This window comes from Amblyraja radiata, chromosome 25, assembly GCF_010909765.2.
Source record: "Amblyraja radiata isolate CabotCenter1 chromosome 25, sAmbRad1.1.pri, whole genome shotgun sequence".
NCBI lineage: Eukaryota > Metazoa > Chordata > Chondrichthyes > Rajiformes > Rajidae > Amblyraja > Amblyraja radiata.
This window is the reverse complement of record NC_045980.1, coordinates 37080861-37103886: the sequence shown is the minus strand read 5'-3', so window position 1 is coordinate 37103886 and position 23026 is coordinate 37080861. Positions and strand designations below refer to the sequence as shown.

General features: G+C 50.9%; 1 protein-coding gene across 1 annotated transcript in view; it reads right to left on the bottom strand.

The window, feature by feature from the left end:
- Positions 1–13796: 13796 nt before the first annotated feature.
- Positions 13797–23026, bottom strand: part of galnt9 (polypeptide N-acetylgalactosaminyltransferase 9) — a 33030-nt gene continuing 23800 nt past the window's right edge. Inside the window, exons 7-8 of the mRNA XM_033043930.1 lie at positions 15591–15758; positions 13797–14251 (exon numbers count right to left, since the gene is read on the bottom strand). Of these exons, the coding sequence (XP_032899821.1) occupies positions 14105–14251; positions 15591–15758 (315 nt within the window). The 3' untranslated portion in view covers positions 13797–14104. The remainder of the gene's footprint in view (positions 14252–15590; positions 15759–23026) is intronic.

Below are 23026 nucleotides of genomic sequence, written 5' to 3'. Positions count from 1 at the left end.
TGGGAGACACACACTGCAGCGGCTCGGTCAGTCAGAGCTGGTCTTGCTCTCATCTCTCTGCACCGACAGGGCCGGCTCTACAGGGAACTGTTCAGACAGGTGGAAGTGTCCCAGCCAACTGCGCACACAACTGTCCCATAGATCAGCTGGGCAGAGGGAAACGCAGGAAACTTCCCCTGCTTCAGGGAGATGCTGGTACAGGCTCGATGGGCCGAACGGCCTCCTTCTATGCTGTGGGATCATAAGATCATGAGATCTTAAGTGATAGGAGCAGAATTAGGCCATTCGGCCAATCAAGTCTACTCTGCCATTCAATCATGGCTGATCTATCTCTCCCTCCTAACCCCATTCTCCTGCCGTTTCCCCGTATCCTCTGACACCCGTAGTAATCAAGAATCTATCTATCTCTGCCTTAAAAATATCCACTGACTTGTGGCCTCCACAGCCGTCTGTGGCAAAGAATTCCACAGATTCACCACCCTCTGGCTAAAGAAATTCCTCCTCATCTTCCTAAATGAACGTCCTTTAATTCTGAGGCTGTGCCCTCTGGCCCTAGACTCTCCCACTAGTGGAAACATCCTCTCCACATCCACTCTATCCAAGCCTTTCACTATTCTGTGTCCCCCCCTCATTCTTCTAAACTCCAGCGAGTACAGGCCCAGTGCCGACAAACGCCCATCATACGTTAACCCACTCATTACTAGGATCATTCTTGTAAACCTCCACTGGACCCTCTCCAGAGCCAGCACATCCTTCCTCAGATATGGTTAGTGTTGCCAACTTCCTCATTCCCAAATAAGGGACAAAAGGTCGAAATACGGGACAAATTCCCGACGGCAATTCATTGACCGACTCGGCCGTGTCTGGGTGAATGATGAGTTGTCCCGGGTGCTGGACTGTACACAAAGCCCAGCCCACGGGCCAGCTGAGGAGTTTTGTCCCAGGCCGCGGGACGTCCCGCGCAAAGTCCGGCGCCCCGTCCAACTCACGGACCGATGATGATCGGCCATGAGAAGGAACGGGCGGTGGTGGTGTTGGCGGTCAGCGAAGGTCTGAAGGTCGGACAGCTGGCCGGGCTGGTGACTGACGGACGGGGCCACGGGCGAGGTGCTGCTGCTGCTGCTGCTGCTGCTGCTGCACTCCATGGGCTGCACTACGGCGCTCCGATCCGACAGTCCCCTCGACCCGAGTAGTAGCGGTCAAATACGGGACAAGGGCGGTCCCGTACGGGACAAACCAATTTAGCCCAAAATACGGGATGTCCCGGCTATTATGGGACAGTTGGCCACCCTTGATATGGGGTCCAAAATTGCTCACAGTACTCCAAATGTGGCTTGACCAGCACCTTGTTGAACCTCAGCGTTACATCCCTGCTTTTGTATTCTAGTCCTTGTGAAATAAATGCTAGTATTGAGTTTGCTTTCTTTACTACTGATTCAACTTGCAGATTGACGTTTTGGGAATCCTGCACCAGCACTCACAAGTCCCTTTGCAGGTCTGAATTCTGGATTCCCTCCCCATTTAGAAAATAGTCTACGCCATTATTCCTACGACCAAAATGCATGACTCTACACTTTGCTTCACTATATTCCATCTGCCACTTCTCTGCCCACTCTCCCAAACTGTCCATGTACTTCTGCAGAGTCCCTGCTTTCTCTACACTACCTGCCCTTCCACCTATTTTCATATAATCCACAAACTTGGCCACAAAGCCTTCAATCCCCTCGTCCAAATCATTAATATACAAGGTGAAGAGTAGTGGCCCCAGCACCGAGCCCTGCGGAACTCCACTCTTTGCCTTCTGCCAACCTGCTATCCATGCTTGTATCTTCCCATTGATACCGTGAGCTCTCATCTTCCTGAGCAGCCTCACGTGTGGCACCTTATCAAAGGCTTTCTGAGAATCTAAGTAGACAACATCTACTGACTCTCCTTTGTCTGTCGTGCTATTTACTTCTTCAAAGAGTTCCAGCAGATTTGTCGAGCAAGACCTCCCCTTCATAAAGCCATGAACTTTGTCGTGAACTTTATAATCTCATCCTTTATAGTGGACTCTAAAATCTTACCAACCACCAAAGTCAGACTAACCGGCCGATAGTTCCCACTATTCTGCCTTGCTCCCTTCTTGTGCAGCGGGGAATATCGGCAATTTTCCAATCATCTGGGACCTCTCCTGACTCTAGTGATTGTTGAAACATCACTATCATTGCCTCCACAATGTCTAATGCCACCTCTTTCAGAACACTAGTGTGCAGTCCGTCAGGACCAGGTGACTTATCCACCTTCAGCCCTGTCAGCTTCCCAAGTGCCTTGTCCCTAGTAATGACCACTCCACAAACCTCCACCCCCTGGTGCTCTTGAATTTCAGGCACGTTGCTGGTGTCTTCCACGGTGAAGACTGATGCAAAAAAGTTATTCAACTCCTCTGCCATTTCTTTATTCCCCATTAACACTTCTCCTGCATCATTCTACAAACTCTTTCTTTAGTCTTTAGAGATACAGCGCGGAAACAGGCCCTTCGGCCCACCTAGTCCATTGCGACCCGCGATCATCGCATACACTAACCTACACACACTAGGGACAATTTAAATAATTTCAAAATTAATTAATGTACAACCCGCACATCTTTGGAGTGTGGGAGGATTCTGATCTATTTGGATAGTGTGCAGAACCTCTGTACACCTGACAATAATACACATAAATCTAATATAATTCTTAGTTTAATTCAGTTTAGAGATACAGCGCGGAAACAGGCCCTTCGGCCCACCTAGTCCGTGCCGACCAGCGATCCCCGCACACTAACACTATCTTACACACATGAGGGACAATTTACACTTATGCCAAAGACATTTAACCTACAAACCTGCACGTCTTTGGAGTGTGGGCGGAAACCGAAGATCTCGGAGAAAACCCACGGGTACGGGGAGAACGTGCAAACTCCGTAGAGACAGCACCCGAGGTCAGGATGGAACCCGGGTCTCTGGCGCTGTGAGGCAGCAGCTCCACCCGCTGCGCCACCGTGCCACATTAATTGTACGATCTCTCCGATTTTCTATACGTGATTAGTCACCTCCCTTCTTTTCGCTCTCCCCCCACCAACACCCCCCCCGCCCACACCCTCCACCCCCCCCCACCCACACCCTCCACCCCACCCCACCCATTCCCCACCCCCCCCCACATCCTCCACCCCCCCACCCACCCACCCCCCCCCCGCCCACACCCTCCACCCCACCCCACCCATTCCCCCCCGCCCATTCCCCACTCCCTCCACCACTCCTCCCCTCATTGCGATTGTCAACTTTATCACCTACCTCCGACGAAGGGATTTCACTCCAAAGCTTAAAGTTGAAGCATCGAGGGTTTTCAGGAAATTGATCTGAGTATTTTGGGCACTGATGAGATTATAGATAGGGTAGACAGTCAGAACCTTGCCCCCGGGTGGAAACGTCACAGACTGGAGGGCATAATTTTAAGGTGAGGGGGAAAAGTTCAAAGGAGCAGGAGGCAGATACGATCGCGGTGTTTAGAAACATAGAAAAACACTTGTAGGGGTAGGCCATTCGGCCCTTCGTGCCAGCACCGACATTCATGGCTGATCATCCCCAATCAGTAGCCGGTTCCTGCTTTCTCCCCGTATCCTTTGATTCCATTGGCCCTAAGAGCTGAATCTAACTCACATGTGGGAATGGAGGGATATGGATCACGTCAGTTTAACGGCGTCATGTCCAGCACGGACATTGTGGGCCGAAGGGCCTGTTCCTGTGCTTTCCTCTTCAACAGAATGTCCCAGGTTTTTGTGGTGTGTAGTCGCAGTTCTCCCTTAATGCCACCAGATGGAGAAGTTGCTTCACTTTGCAGATGAATCGTAGCTCTATGTTTGTTTGTTTGTAATCACATCTTCTCGGTAAATACGACGCGCTAACAGCAACATTTTTACATATTCCGGTGGAGATTTTCCCCCTGGCGGCAGAAATCGCCGTGTCTGAAAATCCATGCTTTATTTCTCCAGTTTTTAATGAAAATGTTCAAGAATCTGAAAATACTTTGACAGAAAAAACCGCTGTCACCCCCCCGACCGCTGACACAAAGGGCTGGAGTAAAATTCACAGAGTGATACAGTGTGGAAACAGGCCCTTCAGCCCAACTTGCCCACACCAGCCAACATGTCCCAGCTACACTGGTCCCATCTGCGAGCATGTGGCCCAGATCCTTACAAACCTGTCCTATCCATGTACCTGTCTAACTGTTTCTTAAACAATGCGATAGTCACAGCCTCAACTACCTCCTCCGACAGCTCGTTCCATACACCTTTTGTGAAAAGGGTTGCTGCTCAGATCCCTATTAAATCTTTCCCCTTCACCTTAAACCTATGTCCTCTGGTCCTCGATTCCTCTACTCTGGGGGTAGTTGAGGCTGGGACTATCCCAACGTTTAATACACACTTGGACAGATACCTGGATAGGACAGGTTTGGAGGGATATGGGCCAAACGCAGGCAGGTGTAGCTGGGACATGTTGGTCGGCATGGTCAAGTTGGGCCGAAGGGCCTGTTCCTGTGCTGTACTGTTAGTTTAGTTTAGTTTAATTTAGAGATACAGCACGGAAACAGGCCCTTCGGCCCACCGGGTCCGTGCCGACCAGCGATCCCCGCACACTAACTCTATCCTACACACACCGGCGACAATTTTTATTTTTACCGAAGCTAATGAACCTACAAGCCTGTTCGTCTTTGGAGTGTGGGAGGAAACCGGAGCACCCGGAGAAAACCCACGCGGGTCATGGGGAGAACATACAAACTCCACACAGACAGCACACATAGTCAGGATCGAACCCGGGTCTCTGGCGCCGTGGGGCAGCAGCTCTACCCGCTGCGGCACCGTGTTCTATTGTTCTGTGATGTGTCTCTCCTGCAGAAGAGACAGTCTAACCATCACCCAGACCTCTGTAACACTCTCTCTCCCTCTTTGTATCTCTCCCTTTCTCTCTCTCTCTTGCTCCTTCCCTCTCTCTCTCGCTCCCACGCTCTCTCTGTGTCTGTATCTCTGTATCTCTCTCTGAATATCTCTCTCTCTCTCTCTCTCTCTCTCGCCTGCTTGTGAAGATTAATTGCCTTGCTTTGAATTGGTGCAATCAGCAGTTTGCGATGATATAACTGGCCAGTGATTGCAGTTTGCAAGGTCACATCCTGCAGGGACAGGACAGGACAGGACAGAACCATCGACGCTGGGGAAGTGTTCACCGCCCCCAACGTGCTGATGTCAGCGTTATCCACAAACCAGTCGCTACCGAACTCGCCACTCGCTGCTCCTCTGCCGACCTTGACAGATGATGTAAGAATGGGTGGACTGGGCTTGTATTCACTGGAGTTCAGAAGGATGAGAGGGTATCTTATAGAGTCATATAACATTTTTAAGTGGTTGGACACGCTAGATGCAGGAAAAATGGAATCAGTGGATATGGGGAGAAGGCAGGAACGGGGTACTGATTCTGGGTGATCAGCCATGATCACATTGAATGGCGGTGCTGGCTCGAAGGGCCGAATGGCCTACTCCTGCACATATATTCTATGTTTCATTTTCCAAAGGGCGGGCACGGTGGCGCAGCGGTAGAGTTGCTGCCTCCCAGCGCCAGAGACCCGGGTTCTATCCTGACTACTTGTGCTGTCTGTACGGTGTTTGCACGTTCTCCCCGTGACCTGCGGGGGTTTTCTCCGAGATCTTCGGTTTCCTCCAAAGATGTGCGCGTTAGTCGATTAATTGGCTTGGTATAAATGTAAAAAATTGTCCCTAGTGTGTGTAGGATAGTATTAGTGTGCGGGGATCGCTGGTCAGCAGGGACTCGATGGGCCGAAGGGCCTTTTCCCCCGGATGTATCTCTAAACTAAACAAAACTAAACTAGTCCAGGCAACCTGAGGAAGGGTCTCACATTGAAACGTCACCCAGGAGGTTGAGGGGTGATCTTATAGAGGTGTATAAAATCATGAGGGGAATAAGTAGGGTGCTGACACCAACAAATGCAACATGTCTATAGATCATGGGGCTAGTGGAATCAAGGGATATGGGGAGAAGGCAGGAACAGGTTATTGATTGTGGACGATCAGCCATGATCACATTGAATGGCGGTGCTGGCTCGAAGGGCCGAATGGCCTACTCCTGCACCTATTGTCTATGTTTCTCTGTCCAAGTTTGGGGCGACACGGTGGCGCAGCGGGTAGAGCTGCTGCCTCCCAGCGCCAGAGACCCGGGTTCCATCCTGACCTGGGGCGCTGCCTGTACGGAGTTTGCACATTCTCCCCGTGTGTACGTGGGTTTCCTCCCACACTCCAAAGACGTGCGGTTTTGCGGCATGAATTGGCCCGCTGTAGGTTGCCCCTGGTGTGTGTAGGACAGAGCTCGTGTATGGGCGATCGATGGTCGGAGTGGACTCGGTGAGGTCGACGCTGTGAGGGGAGGCATCGATGTAATGCATGATTGGAAACACTTGCTATATGATGCTGCTTAGTCGCATTAGTGCATTGACTGTGTTAATTATGGATATTGGCTTCTTCCTTTGATTCAAGCACTTCACTGGTCCTGAGATCGAATGAACAGTGAGACCTGATAGCAGGTTATAAAATGATGCGGGCATTAGCTACCAGGAGCTACAATCAACAGAGGTTCAGCCTGACACATGTATATAAATTCCTGAGGCGCGGCACGGTGGTGCAGCGGGTAGAGCTGCTGCCTCACGGCGCCAGAGACCCGGGTTCGATCACGACTACGGGCGGGTTTGTGGGTTAATTGGCTTGGTGTACGTGTAAATTGTCCCCTAGTGTGTGTAGGATAGTGTGCAGGGATCGCTGGTCGGCACGGACTCGGTGGGCCGAAGGGCCTGTTTCCACTCTGTATCTCCAAACCAAAAAAAAACATGTATAGGTTGACATAGAAATGATAACATTGCATCGTTGAGTATTGTATATGTGTTTGTCGGGTAGCTACATGAAGAATTTCATTGTCATTTGCCAGGTTTTGTTCCGCCCCCACCTGTCTGCCAGCTTTCTCTCCCTCTCCTCCACTACAATCAGTCTGAAGAAGTGTCCCGACCCGAAACGTCACCAGACATTTCCAAGCTGCTGAGGAATGTTCACCCGACGCCGGAGTTCCATCTCCCCGGCAAGAGGGCCGGAAAACATCGGACTGGCTGTGGAGGCCACAAATAGGCCCTGACCTCGGGTGGTCACAGAGGAAGTGGACTGGACTTTCCCCACAGTGGAACATTTAGATTCTGTGTGGGGGGGGGACGTCCATGTTGAATAATGTGCCGTGTCAATTTTTATTTATTTTTTATTTTTCTATGGATGTACGGAATTATTTCTTCAATCTAAAGCACTTTGGTTTCAACGCGAGTTGATTGAAATCTGCTATATAAATAAAACTTACTTACTTACCCATTCCTTCTCCCCACAGATGCTGCCTGTCCCGCTGAGCTACTCCAGCATTTTGTGTCTTGTTTTTGTAAACCAGCATCTGCAGTTAGTTCCCTGTGTCGACTCTTGATGCTCCATTCATGATGAGGGTCACCGCAGATGAATTTATCGGCCAATACAACGGCCTCAAACGAACCGTGTAGGAAGGAACTGCAGATGTTGCTTACTCCGACGATAGACCTCATGCCCCTCATATATCGCATGTGGTCAAAAATGCTGGAGAAACTCAGCGGGTGAGGTAGCATCAATGGAGTGAAGGAATTTTGTCCACCTTCTTTGTGAAGCTGCTTTAATCTTCAGACACACCAGAGATTGCAGCCAGTTTATCTTATATATTTGAACATTCCCTTCATCCCAATGCCTTCGTCACAGAGTGATACAGTGTGGAAACAGGCCCTTCGGCCCAACAGGCCCACGCCGGCCAACATGTCCCAGCTACACTAGTCCCGCCTGCGTGTGCTTGGTCCATATCCCTCCAAACCTGTCCTATCCATGTACCTGTCTAACTGTTTCTTAAACATTGGGATAGTCCCGGCCTCAACTATCACCTTCGGCAGCTTGTTCCATACACCCACCACCCTCTGTGTGAAAAAGTTACCCCTCGATTCCTATTAAATCTTTCCCCCTTCACCTTAAACCTATGTCCTCTGGTCCTCGATTCCCCTACTCTGGGCAAGAGACTCTGTGCATCTACCCGATCTATTCCTCTTGTGATGTTGTACACCTCCATAAGATCCCCCTCATCCTCCCTCCAAACCTGTCCTATCCGTGGTAGATACAAAATGCTGGAGTAACTCAGCGGGACAGGCAGCATCTCTGGAGAGAAGGAATGGGTGACGTATCGGGTCAAGACCCTTCTTCAGACCTATCCATGGACTGGTCTAACTGTTTCTTAAATGTTGGGATAGTCCCAGACTCAATTACCTCCTCTGGCAGCTTGATCCATACACCCACCACCCTCTGTGTGATAAAGTTCCTCCTCCTGGTGCTATTGTTGTCTGAGCGAGCTCCCATGACGAGCCAACGTTGGTGAGATGGGTGTGTCCTTGGGGACAATCGGCCACTGACACCAGCTCTGTCTCCCAACAAAGTCCCTTTCATCCCCATCGTGCCTTTTGATCATCACTTCTATCGGGCTCAACCCCAGATCTGAATTAGCTTCTAGACATCAAACACTTGGTTGCAGCAACATTTTCTCAGCAAAACAACACGGGGAAATTTGCAGGAAGGAACCGCAGATGCTGGTTTACACCGAAGATAGACACAAAATGCTGGAGTAACTCAGCGGGGTCAGGCAGCGTCTCCGCAGTAAAGGAATAGGTGACGTTTCAGGTCGAGACCTCAAAATGTTGCTTGCTTCTGGTGAAATGCATAACTACTGTGTGATGTCACTATAGAACATGGAACAGTCCAGCACAGGAACAGGCCCTTCGGCCCACAATGTCCGTGCTGGACACGACACCAAGTTAAACTAATCCCCTCTGCCTGCACATGATCCGTATCCCTCCATATCCACGTGCCTGTCTAAAAGCCTCTTAAACACCACGATCGTATCTGCCTCCACCACCACCCCTGGCAGCACGTTCCAGGCACCCACCACCCTCTGTGTAAATAAAACCTGCCCCACACATCTCCTTTATACTTTGCCCCTCTCACCTTAAAGCTGCGCCCTCTAGTCTTTGACACTCCCACCCTGGGGAAAGGTTCTGGCTGTCTACCCTCTCTACGCCTCATCATTTTATAAACCTCAAAAGTAGACAAAAAATGCTGGAGAAACTCAGCGGGTGAGGCAGCCTCTACGGAGAAAAGGAATAGGCAACGTTTCGAGTCGAGACCCCGAAGGAATAGGTGACGTTTCGGGTCGAGACCCTTCTTCAGGCCCGAAACATCACCTACTCCTTTTCGCCAGAGATGCTGCCTCACCCGCTGAGTCTCTCCAGCATTTTTTGTCGACTTTGGATTTTTCCAGCATCTGAAACATTTTACAACCCTCTATCAGGTCTCCCCACAACCTCTGACTCTCCAGATAAAACATTCCCAGCCTGCCCAACGCCAACCTCTTCTTGTGACTAACAGCCTTGGAGTGAGCATGAGGCTGAGTGAGGGGAGATCTTATAGAGGTGTATAAGATCATGGGAGGAATAGATCGGGTAGATGCACAGCCTTTTACCCAGGGTAGGAGAATCAAGAACCAGAGGGCATAGGTTGAACGTCCAGGGGGAAAACATGACAGAGGGTGGGTGTGTGGAACGAGCTGCCGGAGGAGGTAGTTGAGGCAGGGACTAATGCAACATATGAAACATTTGGACAGGTACGTGGATAGGACAGGTTTCGTGGGATATGGGCCAAATGCGGGCAGGTGGGACTGGTGTAGATGGGACATTGTTGGCCGGTGTGGGCGAGTTGGGCCGAAGGGCCTGTTTCCACACTATATCACTCTATGACATCTGCAGGGTCTCTTGTAGGGAAGGGATTAGCTGTCTGAAGAAGGGTCTCGACCCAAAACCTCACCCGTTCCTTCTCTCCAAAGACGCTGCCTGTCCCGTTGAGTTACTGAGTTACTGCAGCTTTTTGTGTCTATCTTAGCTCTCTCTTGAATCCACGTTTCATTTAAACCTCCCGTTGTTCTGGACCAAAGAGTGACGGAGATACAAGGCTGAGACGTGTAGAGAGGTAGATGGGCCAAAGGCCAGTGGGCAAATGTCCATCACTCTATACGCTGGAGTTTAGAAGGATGAGAGGCCATCTTATTGAAACATATAAGATTATTAAGGGTTTGGACACGCTAGAGGCAGGAAACATGTTCCCGATGTTGGGGGAGTCCAGAACCAGGGGCCACAGTTTAAGAATAAGGGGTAGGCCATTTAGAACGGAGATGAGGAAAAACGTTTTCACCCAGAGTTGTGAGTCTGTGGAATTCTCTGCTTCGGAAGGTGGTGGAGGCCGGTTCTCTGGATGCTTTCAAGAGAGATCTATTATTATTATTATTATTAACATTATACTTATGGGCACCTTTCAAAGACTCTCAACAACGCCTTACAAAATGTAATAAGCAGATTACAAACATTGAACATCCACCACAGTGAGTGAACTCCTACACACTCCTCACTGTGGTAGAAGGTGAAACATAGTTCAAGTCCTCGCCCTTGCTCTTCCGCGATCGTAGGCCTCGAGCCCCCGTTGACGGGACGATCTTGACTCCCGTAGCCGGTGTTCGGGCCCTCCGCATCGGGGCGTTCCACTCCTGCATCGGGGGGGTTGTCGGCTGTCCCGTGCCGGGCGAATGAACCTCGCGTCGGGGCAGGTCGAGTCTTCCGCGGCGTTGGAGCTCCCGACTAGCCTCACCCCGAGACTGCGAGCCCTTGGTGATAAAGTCGGCGGTGGTCACGCTGGGAGCGATCCCAGGCAAGGGATCCGCTCCGATGTTAAGTCCGCGCCCCGCGGTGGGGCTCACAACAGTCTGAGGAGGCTTCCAGCTCCACGATGGTAGGCTGCAGAGCACGGAGTATGCGATCCGAAAATCAATCACATCTCCGGGAAGGTAAGAACTTGAAAAAATCTTTCCCCCCCCCCCCTCCCCCCAACCTTAAACCTCTGCCCTCTAGTTCTTTCTCCCCCACCACCACCCCCCCTACTCTGGGTAAAAGACTGTGCATTCACCCTATATCTATTCTCCTCATGGTTTTATACACCTCTATAAGATCACCCCTCATCCTCCTGCGCTCCATGGAATAAAGTCTCAGCCTGCACAACCTCTCCCTGTAGCTAAGGTCCCTCGCGTCTGAGGCCAGTTCATTGGCTATATTTAAGAGGCAGTTAGAGGTGGCCCTTGTGGCTAAAGGGATTAGGGGGTATGGAGAGAAGACAGGATACTGAGTTGGATGATCAGCCTTGATCATATTGAATGGCGGTGCAGGCTCGAAGGGCCGAATGGCCTCTACTCCTGCACCTATTTTCTATGTTGCTATGTAACATCCTCGTAAATCTTCTCTGCTGTCTTTCCAACGTAACAACATCCTTCCTATAACAAGGTGACCAAAACTGAACGCAATGTGGCCTCTAAATGCGGCTTCACCGATGTCTTGTACGACTGTGACCTCTATGTCTTGCTCAGATTCAACCCAGTGGCACGAACATCGATTTCTCTAACTTCAAGTAACCCCGGCATTCCCTCTCTCTCCGTCCCGCCCCCACCCAAGCCGCAACCAGCTTCTCGTTCTTACCCAACAAACAGCTGACAATGGCCTGTTTAAGGAAGAACTGCAGATGCTGGAAAAATCAAATGTAGACAACAATGCTGGAGGAACTCAGCGGGTGAGGCAGCATCTATGGAGCGAAGGAATAGGTGACGTTTCGGGTCGAGACCCTTCCGGGTCTCGACCCGAAACGTCACCTATTCCTTCAGGGTTGAAACCCGAAACGTCACCTATTCCTTCGCTCCATAGATGCTGCCTGGCCGAGACTCTTCTTCAGACTGATGGCCTGTTGCCTTTATCATTGTCACTTTATTTTTGCATATCTTCCATTCATTGTTCTATATCTCTCTACATCACCATCTATATCTCTCGTTTCCCTCTCCCCCGATGACCAGTCTGAAGAAGGGTCTCGACATGAAACGTCACCCATTCCTTCTCTCCAGAGATGCTGCCCGTCCCGCTGAGTTACTCCAGCGTTTTGTGTCAATTTCTGAACGCCTGCGTGACCACACTGTCTACCTTTGATGCCACTTTGAAGGAACTCTGTACCAATTCTCCAAGAGAGACTGAATTTCCGTGACTCCTCGTGGCTGCGGCCCCTCATGGCAATTACGTATTTAATTAAATCAGCCACGTTAGCAACACGACATGTCCCTCGACAGCCAACTGTGAAGTTTGATCTACGCAAGAACCAAAATGCTCAACAGTAAGGCAGAACAGCTTCCTCCCACACTGCTGATATCAGCGGTAATTCTTAATTATTCCCCAAGTCTCTTGACAAAACAGAGGAAGGAAAGCTTGTTATTCCAAAGCATCGTCGCGGACCAGTCTCACCCTGCTCACTCCCTCTCTCCCCCCTCTCCCATCGGGCAAGAGGTACAGAAGTGTGAAAACACACGCACACCTCCAGATTCAGGGACAGTTTCTTCCCGGCTGTTATCAGGCAACTGAACCGTCCTCTCATCAACTAGCGAGCGGGTCTGACCTCCCATCCACCTCATTGGAGACCCTCGGACTATCCTTCACCAGACTTGACCTTGCACTAAACGTTATTCCCTTTATCATGTATCTGCACACTGTGGACGGCTCGATATTAATCATGTATTGTCTTTCCGCTGACTGGTTAGCACGCAACACAAAAGCTTTTCACTGTACCTCGGTACACGGGACAATTAACTCAACTGAACAAATGGGAATCCAAACCAAAGTAACTTTGCAAATGGAAACATTGTCACAAACACTTTGCTGTGAAATGATTGCAAAATGAAATTAAAAGGAGGTTATTTTTTGTCGTTATGGTTCATTGTCCAGATCCTTTACATAGAGCACACTTTCCACAAGATATTATCTAAATTATGTAGCAACACAAATGGAATAATAATCAATGGCAGGCCCTCTCACAGAGACCGTTTCATGTACTAATAGAACACTCAGCGCTTGGTGAATAACTTCATCACAGTACATTTGTTCCGATGAGATTGTTAATAATTTAATATAATTCGGGGGGGGAAACAAAGAATATTTGTGATCAATTCTCAGTCATATAATCATAGAGATTAGAGAGATGCAGCGTGGAAACAGGTCCTTCGACCCACTCAATAGACAGAGAAACATAGACAATAGGTGCAGGAGGAGGCCATTCGGCCCTTTGAGCCAGCACCGCCATTCAATGTGATCATGACTGATCATCCCCAATCAATACCCCGTTCCTGCCTTCTCCCCATATCCCCTGACTCTGCTATCTTTAAGAGCCCTATCTAGCTCTCTCACAGACTGACTCAGTCCGTGCCGACCAACATGCCCCAGCTACACTAGTCCCACCTGCCCGCGTTTGGCCCATATCCCTCCAAACCTGTCTAATCCATGCACCTGTCTAAATATTTCATAAAAGTTGTGATAGTCCCAGCATCCACAACCTCCTTAGGCAGCTCGCTCCATACACTCACCACCCTTTGTGTGAACAAGTTGCCCCTCAGGTTCCTATTAGACCTTCCCCCCCCCCCCCCCCCTCACCTTAACCCTACGTTCCCTGGTTCCTGATTGCCCCCACCTTGTTGTATCCTCTTCACAAATGTTCGTACATGACTCTTGGAACAGCCTGGCCCGTCACTTCTTCCAAGATCATTAGATCAAAATTGAATAGGTTAAATTTGTTTCAGACTTTATTACTTACAGTACTCTGTCCCGATACAACAGGTCACTCATGCTACCGAGACAGGTATCCAGTCAGTAAGTTTATATGTGTGTGGAAAAGGCACATCATTACTGTCCCAGTCAACTCCTTGCAGACGCTCGCTCGGCCAGCGTTGACCAAAGTTACTTCACCAAGACGGAGGGTGCAGCCCCCTCTCCGATCCCCAGGGTCACCTCTGGGCAGTCGGTCAGTCAGTCGGTTGGCCGTAGGGTAACAAAGGTGGGCAGGGCAGGCTCCTCTGTCCGGCTCTCAGTGTTTGCCCTGCTTGAACCAGTTCCTGATCAGCCACTTCTGGCCAGAGCATCGCTGCAAGGATAGTCTCAGGTCGAAGTTGGCGTCTTTCACCATCTCCACCTCCAGGCAGCGGCCTGAGTCTCTGTTGACGATCGGCCCGTTCTGCACGAGAGAGGCGTCCACTTTAGTTGAGGCACAGCACGGGAAACGGGCCCTTCGGCCCATCGTACTGGAGTTTAGAAGGAAGGGGGGGGGGGAGGACACCTCACTGAAACTTACCAGTTAATGAAAGGCCTGGATAGAGTGGATGTGGAGAGGATGTTTCCACTAGTGGGAGGGTCTAGGACCAGAGGTCACAGCCTCAGAATTAAAGGACATTCCTTCAGGAAGGAGATGAGGAGGCATTTCTTTAGTCAGAGGGTGGTGAATCTGTGGAATTCTTTGCCACAGAAGGTTGTGGAGGCCACAAGTCAGTGGATATTTTTAAGACAGAGATAGATAGATCCTTGATTAGTGCGGGTGTCAGTGGTTATGGGGAGAAGGCAGGAGAATGGGGTTAGGAGGGAGAGATAGATCAGCCATGATTGAATGGCAGAGTAGGGTGAAACGGTCGCTCAGACGGGGAAATAGTTATTTAACATTGAAGAATTGTTTTACTTGTATTAGGGTGGTGGGTTTTGACTTGAATTATTTCGTAGTGTAAATAGTATTGTAAAAACTTCAATAAATCTATTTTTTGGTTATTAAATAAAAAAAGAAAAGGAAAGGTTGCTAGGTGACGAAGCCGGTAATGGTTACCATGCCGGTTGCTAGGGAATGGTTGCTAGGGAATGGTTACCATGCCGGTTGCTAGGGAACGGTTGTCGGGTAACAGTTGCCATGCCGGTTGCCAGGTAATGGTTACCATGCCGGTTGCTAGGGAACGGTTGCTGGGTAACGGTTGCCATGCTGGTTGCCGGGTAATGGTTGCCATGCAGGTTGCTAGGGAACGGTTGCCATGCTGGTTGCTAGGGAATGGTTGCCGGGGATCGGTTGCCATGCAGGTTGCTAGGAAACAGTTGCCATGCCGGTTGTTAGGGAACGGTTGCCATGCTGGTTGCCGGGTAACGGTTGCCATGCTGGTTGCCAGTTAACGGTTGCCATGCAGGTTGCCGGGTAACGGTTGCCATGCGGGTTGCTAGGGAACGGTTGCCATGCTGGTTGCTAGGGAACGGTTGCCATGCTGGTTGCCAGGTAACGGTTGCCATGCCGGTTGCCGGGTAACGGTTGCCATGCGGGTTGCTAGGGAACAGTTGCCATGCTGGTTGCTAGGGAACGGTTGCCATGCCGATTGTTAGGGAACGGTTGCTAGGGAACGGTTGCCATGCCGGTTGCCGGGTAACGGTTGCCATGCGGGTTGCTGGGTAACGGTTGCCCTGCCCATTGCCATGTAACGGTTGCCGGGTAACGGTTGCCATGCCGGTTGCCATGTGGGTCCCAGCGGTGGGAGGCCTGGGCCTACCTGTGTGAAGTCCCAGAGCCTTTGTCCGGGCCTGTCCACCTCCTCGCATGTCCTCAGCCTGGGGCTCCGGCCCTTGCCATCGTCCACTACACACTTGGTGTCGGGCAGGAAGCGTGTTGACCCCAACGGGCCCAGTTGCAGCAGCCCCTCAGTGGTGTAGCGGACCAACTAGGATGTACAAGACAGTCCTGCCGTTAACCCCACAGCTCACTGCTCCAGGAGCTACCGTGATGGGCTCTCACTGCCCCAGAAACGGCCGATAATGTGTCTGACCACAACCTAACCACAACCCAACCAGAGGTCAGACACACACCGTGGAAACACGCCCTTCGGCCCATCTCACTGGAGTCTAGATGGATGAGGGGGACCTCCCTGAAACTTGCCGACTAATGTGGATGTGGAGAGGATGTTTTCACTCGTGGGAGAGTTTAGAATTAGAGGTCACAGCCTCAGAATTAAAGGACGTTCCTTTAGGAAGTTGATTCTTGATCATTACGGGTGTCAGAGCTTTTGGGGAGAAGGCAGGAGAATGGGGTTAGGAGGGTGTGATAGATCAGCCATGATTGAATGGCGGAGTGGACTTGATGGGCCGAATGGCCTAATTCTACACCTATCACTTACAGTATGTCCTTATGAACCCCTGCTGCCTCTACCGCAACTTGTACGGACCTAGTCTCACCATCCAATCTTTAACTGTAGGTAGAGAGGGCAGTCAACAAGGCTTTCAGCACATTGGCCTTCATCAGTCAGAGTATTGAGTATAGAAGTTGGGAGGTGATGTTACAGTTGTACAAGACATCGGTGAGGCCGCATTTAGAGCATTGTGTTCAGTTGTGGGCACCGTGTTATAGGGAAGATGTCGTTAAGATGGAAAGGGTACAGAGAAGATTTACGTGGATGTTGCCAAGACTAGAGGGTGTGGGCTATAGGGAGAGGTTGGGGCCGGCTGAGACTCCATTCCTTGGATCGCAGGAGGATGAGGGGTGATCTTTTAGAGGCGTATAAAGTCATGAGAGGAATAGATCAGGGGTAGATGTACAGAAACTTTTTCCCAGAGTAGGGGAATCGAGAACCAGAGGGCACAGCTTTAAGGTGAGAGGGGCAAAGTATAAAGGAGATGTGTGGGGCAGGTTTTTTTTCCACAGAGGGTGGTGGGTGCCTGGAACGTGCTGCCAGGGGTGGGGGTGGAGGCAGATACGATCGTGGTGTTTAAGAGGTGTTTAGACAGGCACGTGGATATGCAGGGAATGGAGGGATACGGATCACGTGCAGGCCGAGGGGATTAGTTTAATTTGGCGTCATGTCCAGCACGGACATTGTGGGCCGAAGGGCCTGTTCCTGTGCTGGACTAATCTGTGTGTTATGGGGTTTCTTTTTCCTGTTTTAATTGGCAGTCTGTTAAATCGGCAAATTATTTTAAAGGTTAACGGCTGTTTTAAGTTATTACATTCTCGGCACTGCCACCTAAAGTTTAGCAGCAACCTTCCTCTTAATAATTGGAGCCAGCAATCGGTCTTCAGTTAATTAAAACTGGATCTTTCAGCTCTCGAGGCAGCGAGTTTAACTAGAGAGCGGAGGGGCAGTGTGTCTGAACCCTCTCTCTGGGTTACACCACAGGTTCCAGCCTCTCAGCTTCAACCAATAATATATATCATGGGTAGACAAAAATGCTGGAGAAACTCAGCGGGTGAGGCAGCATCTATGGAGCGAAGGAATAGGCGACGTTTCGTGTTGAGACCCCGAAGGATTAGGTGACGTCACCTATTCCTTCGCTCCATAGATGCTGCCTCACCCGCTGAGCTCCTCCAGCATTTTTGTCATCAGTCTGAAGAAGGGTCTCGACCCGAAACGTCGCCTATTTCCTTCGCTCCATAGATGCTGCCGCACCCGCTGAGTTCCTCCAGCACTTTTGTCTACCTTCGATTTTCCAGCATCTGCAGTTCCTTCTTAAACATAAACAACATGGGGAAAGTTTCATAAGTTTCGAAACTTTGTTTTGTTAATTTCCCCAAATAATATCCGGGCTCCTCGAGCCCTTCACGAGTAGTTTAGTTTAGTTTAGAGATACAGCGTGCTAACAGGCCCTTCGGCCCACCGGGTCCGCGACGACCAGCGATCACCCCGTTCTCCAGTTCTATCTTACACACTGGGGATAATTTACAGAAGTCAATGAATCTACAAACCTACATGTGGGTGGAAACCGGAGTACCTGGAGAAAACTTCCTCACCAATAGCACATAGAACAGCACAGCACAAAGGCCCTTCAGCCCAACTTGCTCATGCCGAGCACTATGCCCCATCTAGATGTTAGATGTGGCCCTTGTGGCTAAAGGGATCAGGGGGTATGGAGAGAAGGCAGTGATGGGATACTGAGTTGGATGATCAGCCATGATCATATTGAATGGCGGTGCAGGCTCGAAGGGCCGAATGGCCTACTCCTGCACCTATTTTCTATGTTTCTATCTACACAACATGCCTTCAGAATGGAGATGAGGAGGAATTTCTTTAGCCAAAGGGTGGTGAATCTGTGGGATTCGTTGCCACAGACGGCGGTGGAGGCCAAAACATTAGGTATTTTTAAAGCAGAGATTGACAGTCAAGAGTGTTTTATTGTCATATGTCCCAACTGGCACAATTAAATTCTTAATGTCCCGTCCCACTTACGCGACTTTTTCGGCGACTGCCGGCACCCGTCATAGGTCGCTGCAGGTCGCCAAAAATGTTCAACGTGTTGAAAATCCAGCGGTGACCAGAACAAGGTACGACTCTTTGGGCGACTACTCACGACCATACAGGCTTCACCCCCGCGACATGTCGCATGTACGGTCGTGAGTCGTCTCCTCAGTCGCCCAAAGATTCGTAGCGTCTTTCTGGTCGCCGCTGGATTTTCAACATGGTGAACATTTTCGGCGACCTGTAACGACCTATGACGGGTGCCGGCAGTCGCCGAAAAAGTCACGTAAGTGGGACGGGCCCTTAACTTGCTGCAGCAGCTCAACACAATATGTAAACTTAGTACATCACAGGGGAAGAAAAGTAAAAACGGTTCTTGATTAGAAAGGGTCAAAGGTCATGAGGACAAGGCAGGAGAATGGGGTTGAGAAGGATAATTACATCAGCCGTGATTGAATGGTGGAGCAGACTACGCACACACACGCGCACGCACACACATGCACACGCGCGCACGCACGCACGCACGCACGCACGCACGCACGCACACGCGCACGCACACACGCACGCACACACATGCACACGCGCACACGCACGCACGCACACACATGCACACGCGCACACGCACGCACGCACACACGCGCACGCACGCACACACACGCACGCACACACACACACGCACGCACACACACACATGCACACGCGCACGCACGCACACACACGCGCACGCACGCACACACATGCGCACGCACACACATGCACACGCGCACACACGCGCACACGCGCACACGCACGCACACACATGCACACGCGCACGCACGCACACACACACACGCACGCACACACACATGCACACGCGCACGCACGCACACACACACGCACACACATGCGCACGCACGCACGCACACACACGCGCACGCACACACATGCACACACACACACACACACGCACACGCACACGCACACACACACACACGCGCACGCACGCACACGTGCGTGCACACACATTCCACACAAACACTCCACACACGCGCGCACGCTCGCACGCACACACACGCACACACACGCACGCACTCGCACGCGCACACACACTCCACACACACACGCACATGCACACACGCACGCACGCGCACACACACGCGCGCACACACACACACACCACCCATGGCCAGCATGGAACCCGGGTCTCTGATGCTGTGCGGCAGCAACTCTACCCGCTGCACCACCGTGACGCCACAACCCCTTAGGCTGAGGGAAGCATATTGTTTGTTGTTTATGTTTGTTTTTGTGTGTGTGTGTGTGTGTGTGTACGTGCGTGTGTGTGTACGTGTGTGTGTGTGTGTACATGTGTGAACGTGTGTGTGTGTGTGTGTGTGTGTGTACGTGTGTGTGTGTGTGTGTACGTGTGTGTGTGTGTGTACATGTGTGAACGTGTGTGTGTGTGTACATGTACGTGTGTGTGTACGTGTGTGTGTGTGTACGTATGTGTGTGTGTACATGTGTGAACGTGTGTGTGTGTGCGCATGTACGTGTGTCTGTGTGTGTGTGTACATGTGTGAACGTGTGTGTATGTGTGTACACGTGCGTGCATGTGTGTACATATATGATCCATATATACGTACATTTGTGAGTATGTGTATATACACACACACACTGAACCTATTGTTGTCCCATATCCCACACATTGCCCACCAATGCTCTGGTTTATCACCATGTTTACAGTGCACTATATATACTGTGTGGTGCAGCTGCAGCAAGTGGGAATGTCACTGTTCTCTCTGGGACACACGGCAGGCAATGAAACTCTCTGGGCTCTGGTGGACATGTCAGTCGGGTGCAGGTGTGTGCAGCGATGCACAGCTCATTACCATCAACAATAGCTTCATAAATTAAAGACTTAAACGCCCACGTCAGAGCAGCAAGGACTGGTCGATGAAATATTCATAAAGTAGAGAGTGGTGTGTGCTGGTTGCGAGCTGTCGTGGCCTTGGTTGAACGGGCCAATGCATCTAACAAGGTCACAGTCCATCAGCGTGTCAGCAGACAGGCAGATCTTTGCAGCAACTCGCACAGCTGGCCGGATGAATTATTATCCACACAGCCAAGTTGGTATTCCACTTCCCCGGCATTTAACCTTCCACAGGCACAATAACAAGCTTTAGTTCGGGTTTTGAGTTTTAGAGATACAGCGCGGGAACTAGGCCCTTCGGCCCATCGAGTCCGTGCCGACCAGCGATTGTCCCGAACACTAGAACTATCCTACACACACACAGAACCACATTCACATCTGCCATCATGGAGGTGACCTTTCACCCCCCCCCACCTTCTTCACCCTCACCCTCTCTCTCCCTCTCCCCCGCCATCCCCCTCCTTCTCTCTCCCACACTCCCTCTCCCATTCCCTCTCCCTCCCCCCTCTCTCTCCCTCTCTCTCCATCCCCCTCTCTCTCTCCCTCTTTCTCCATCTCCTCCTCCATCTCTCTCTCTCCCTCCCCCCCTCTCTCTCTCCCTCCTTCTCTGCCTCCCTCTCTCCTTCCCTCCCTCTCTCTCCATCTCCTCCTCCTCCATCTCTCTCTCTCTCTCTCTCTCTCTCTCTCCCTCTTTCCCTCTTTCCCTCTCCCTCTCTCCTTCCCTCTCTCTCCCCACACATGTTCCATGCACAAGATGATGCAGATACTGAGAGTTGGATATAGGGAACAAGGGATATGGGGAGAAGGCAGGAACGGGGTACTGATTGTGGATGATCAGCCATGATCACATTGAATGGCGGTGCTGGCTGGAAGGGCCGAATGGCCTCTACTCCTGCACCTATTGTCGATGTAACTATCCTACACACACACTGGGGCAATTTTGCAGAGTGCCAATTAACCTACAGACCTGCAGAGTGTAGGAGGAAACCCACACGGTCACAGGGAGAACGTGCAAACTCCACACACAGACAGGACCCCGAGGTGAGGATCCAACCGGGTTATCTGGCGCTGTGAGGCAGTGGTTCTACTATTGCAGCGAATTGTGGACATTGCAGCCCAGACCATCACACAAACCAACCTCCCTTCCATCGACTCCATCTACACTTCACGCTGCCTCGACAAGGCCAGCAGCATCATCGAGGACCAGTCTCACCCCAGTCACTCCCTCTTCTCCCCTCTCCCATCGGGCAAGAAGCACAGAAGTGTGAAAACACACACACACACACACCTCCAGATACAGGGACAGTTTCTTCCCGGCTGTTATCAGCATCCTACCACAACCAGAGAGCTGTGCTGAGCTACTATCTACCTCACTGGTGACCCTCGGACACCTGTCCCGATGAGGTACTCCAGCATTTTGTGTCTCTCTTCAGTTTAAACCTGCATCTGCAGTTCCTTCCTACACATCTTAAGGGAATAATGTTTAGTGCAAGGTAACTCCAGCAGAGTCCGATCAAGGATAGTCCGAAGGTCACCAATGAGGTAGATAGTAGATCAGCGTCCGCAATTCGCTGCAATATCTTGCGGGTCTTGCTTCCAATCCATCGCGGAGCCTGGGATCTCTGCTGGGGATCGCCAGAGAAGAGCTCCGACCGACGGCCTCGCTGCCGTCTATATCATCGTGAAGCCGCCGTCTCCGGTGAGAAGCGGCCGATTCGGGAACTCCAAGCCGCCGGAGTGTGTGTTCCATCCGTCCCGACGTCGGAGTTCCGATCCATCCCGACGAGAGGGTCTGTACATTGGGCCGTCTGTAGCGGCGACGGCGGAGGGTTCATGGCCTCGACCGCGGGTGAACAAAGGAGGAAGATTGACTGAAGATTATTGCCCTCCATCACAGTGAGGAATGTGGATTCCACTGTGGTGGATGTTTATGTTAAATTCCATCGTGTTTTTACATGTGTGGCTGCATGGTCACTCAAATATCACTCAACCTTCATTGGTGCAGGTGACAAATAAATGTGGACTTGAGCTTGAACATTGAGGGCAAGGTTGTTGTCTCCGCACCAGGTCACAACGTTCTCAATCTCCTTCCTGTCCTCAGTCTCATCATCACGATACCTGGCCCACAATGGTGATGTCTTGTAATCGTGATGAGAGGGGATCTTATTGAAACATAGAAGATTATTAAGGGTTCGGACACGCTAGAGGCAGGAAACATGTTCCCGATGTTGGGGGAGTCCAGAACCAGGGGCCACAGCTTAAGAATAAGGGGTCGGCCATTTAGAACGGAGATGAGGAAACAGAGAGTTGTGAGTCTGTGGAATTCTCTGCCTCAGAGGGCGGTGGAGGCCGGTTCTCTGGATGCTTTCAAGAGAGAGCTAGATAGGGCTCTTAAAGATAGCGGAGTCAGGGGATATGGGGAGAAACATAGAAAATAGGTGCAGGAGTAGGCCATTCGGCCCTTCGAGCCTGCACTGCCATTCAATATGATCATGGCTGATCATCCGACTCAGTATCCCGTACGGAGAAGGCAGGAACGGGGTACTGATTGGCGATGATCAGCCATGATCACAGTGAATGGCGGTGCTGGCTCGAAGGGCCGAATGGCCTCTACTCCTGCACCTATTGTCTATTGTCTATTGTCTACTCGCTGATTGGGTTTCGCACAACAAATGCTTTTCACTGCACCTCGGGACAAAACAGTTTTTACCCCACTGCTATAAAGGCACTAAATGTAGCTGCCAAGGAACACAGGGGCGATACATACTAAGGGACTGTGGTACACTGTGGAATCAACAGAAGGATGTAGGGTTGGGCGTTTACGCGTGCTATTTTCATGATATTTATTTTAGTTGTT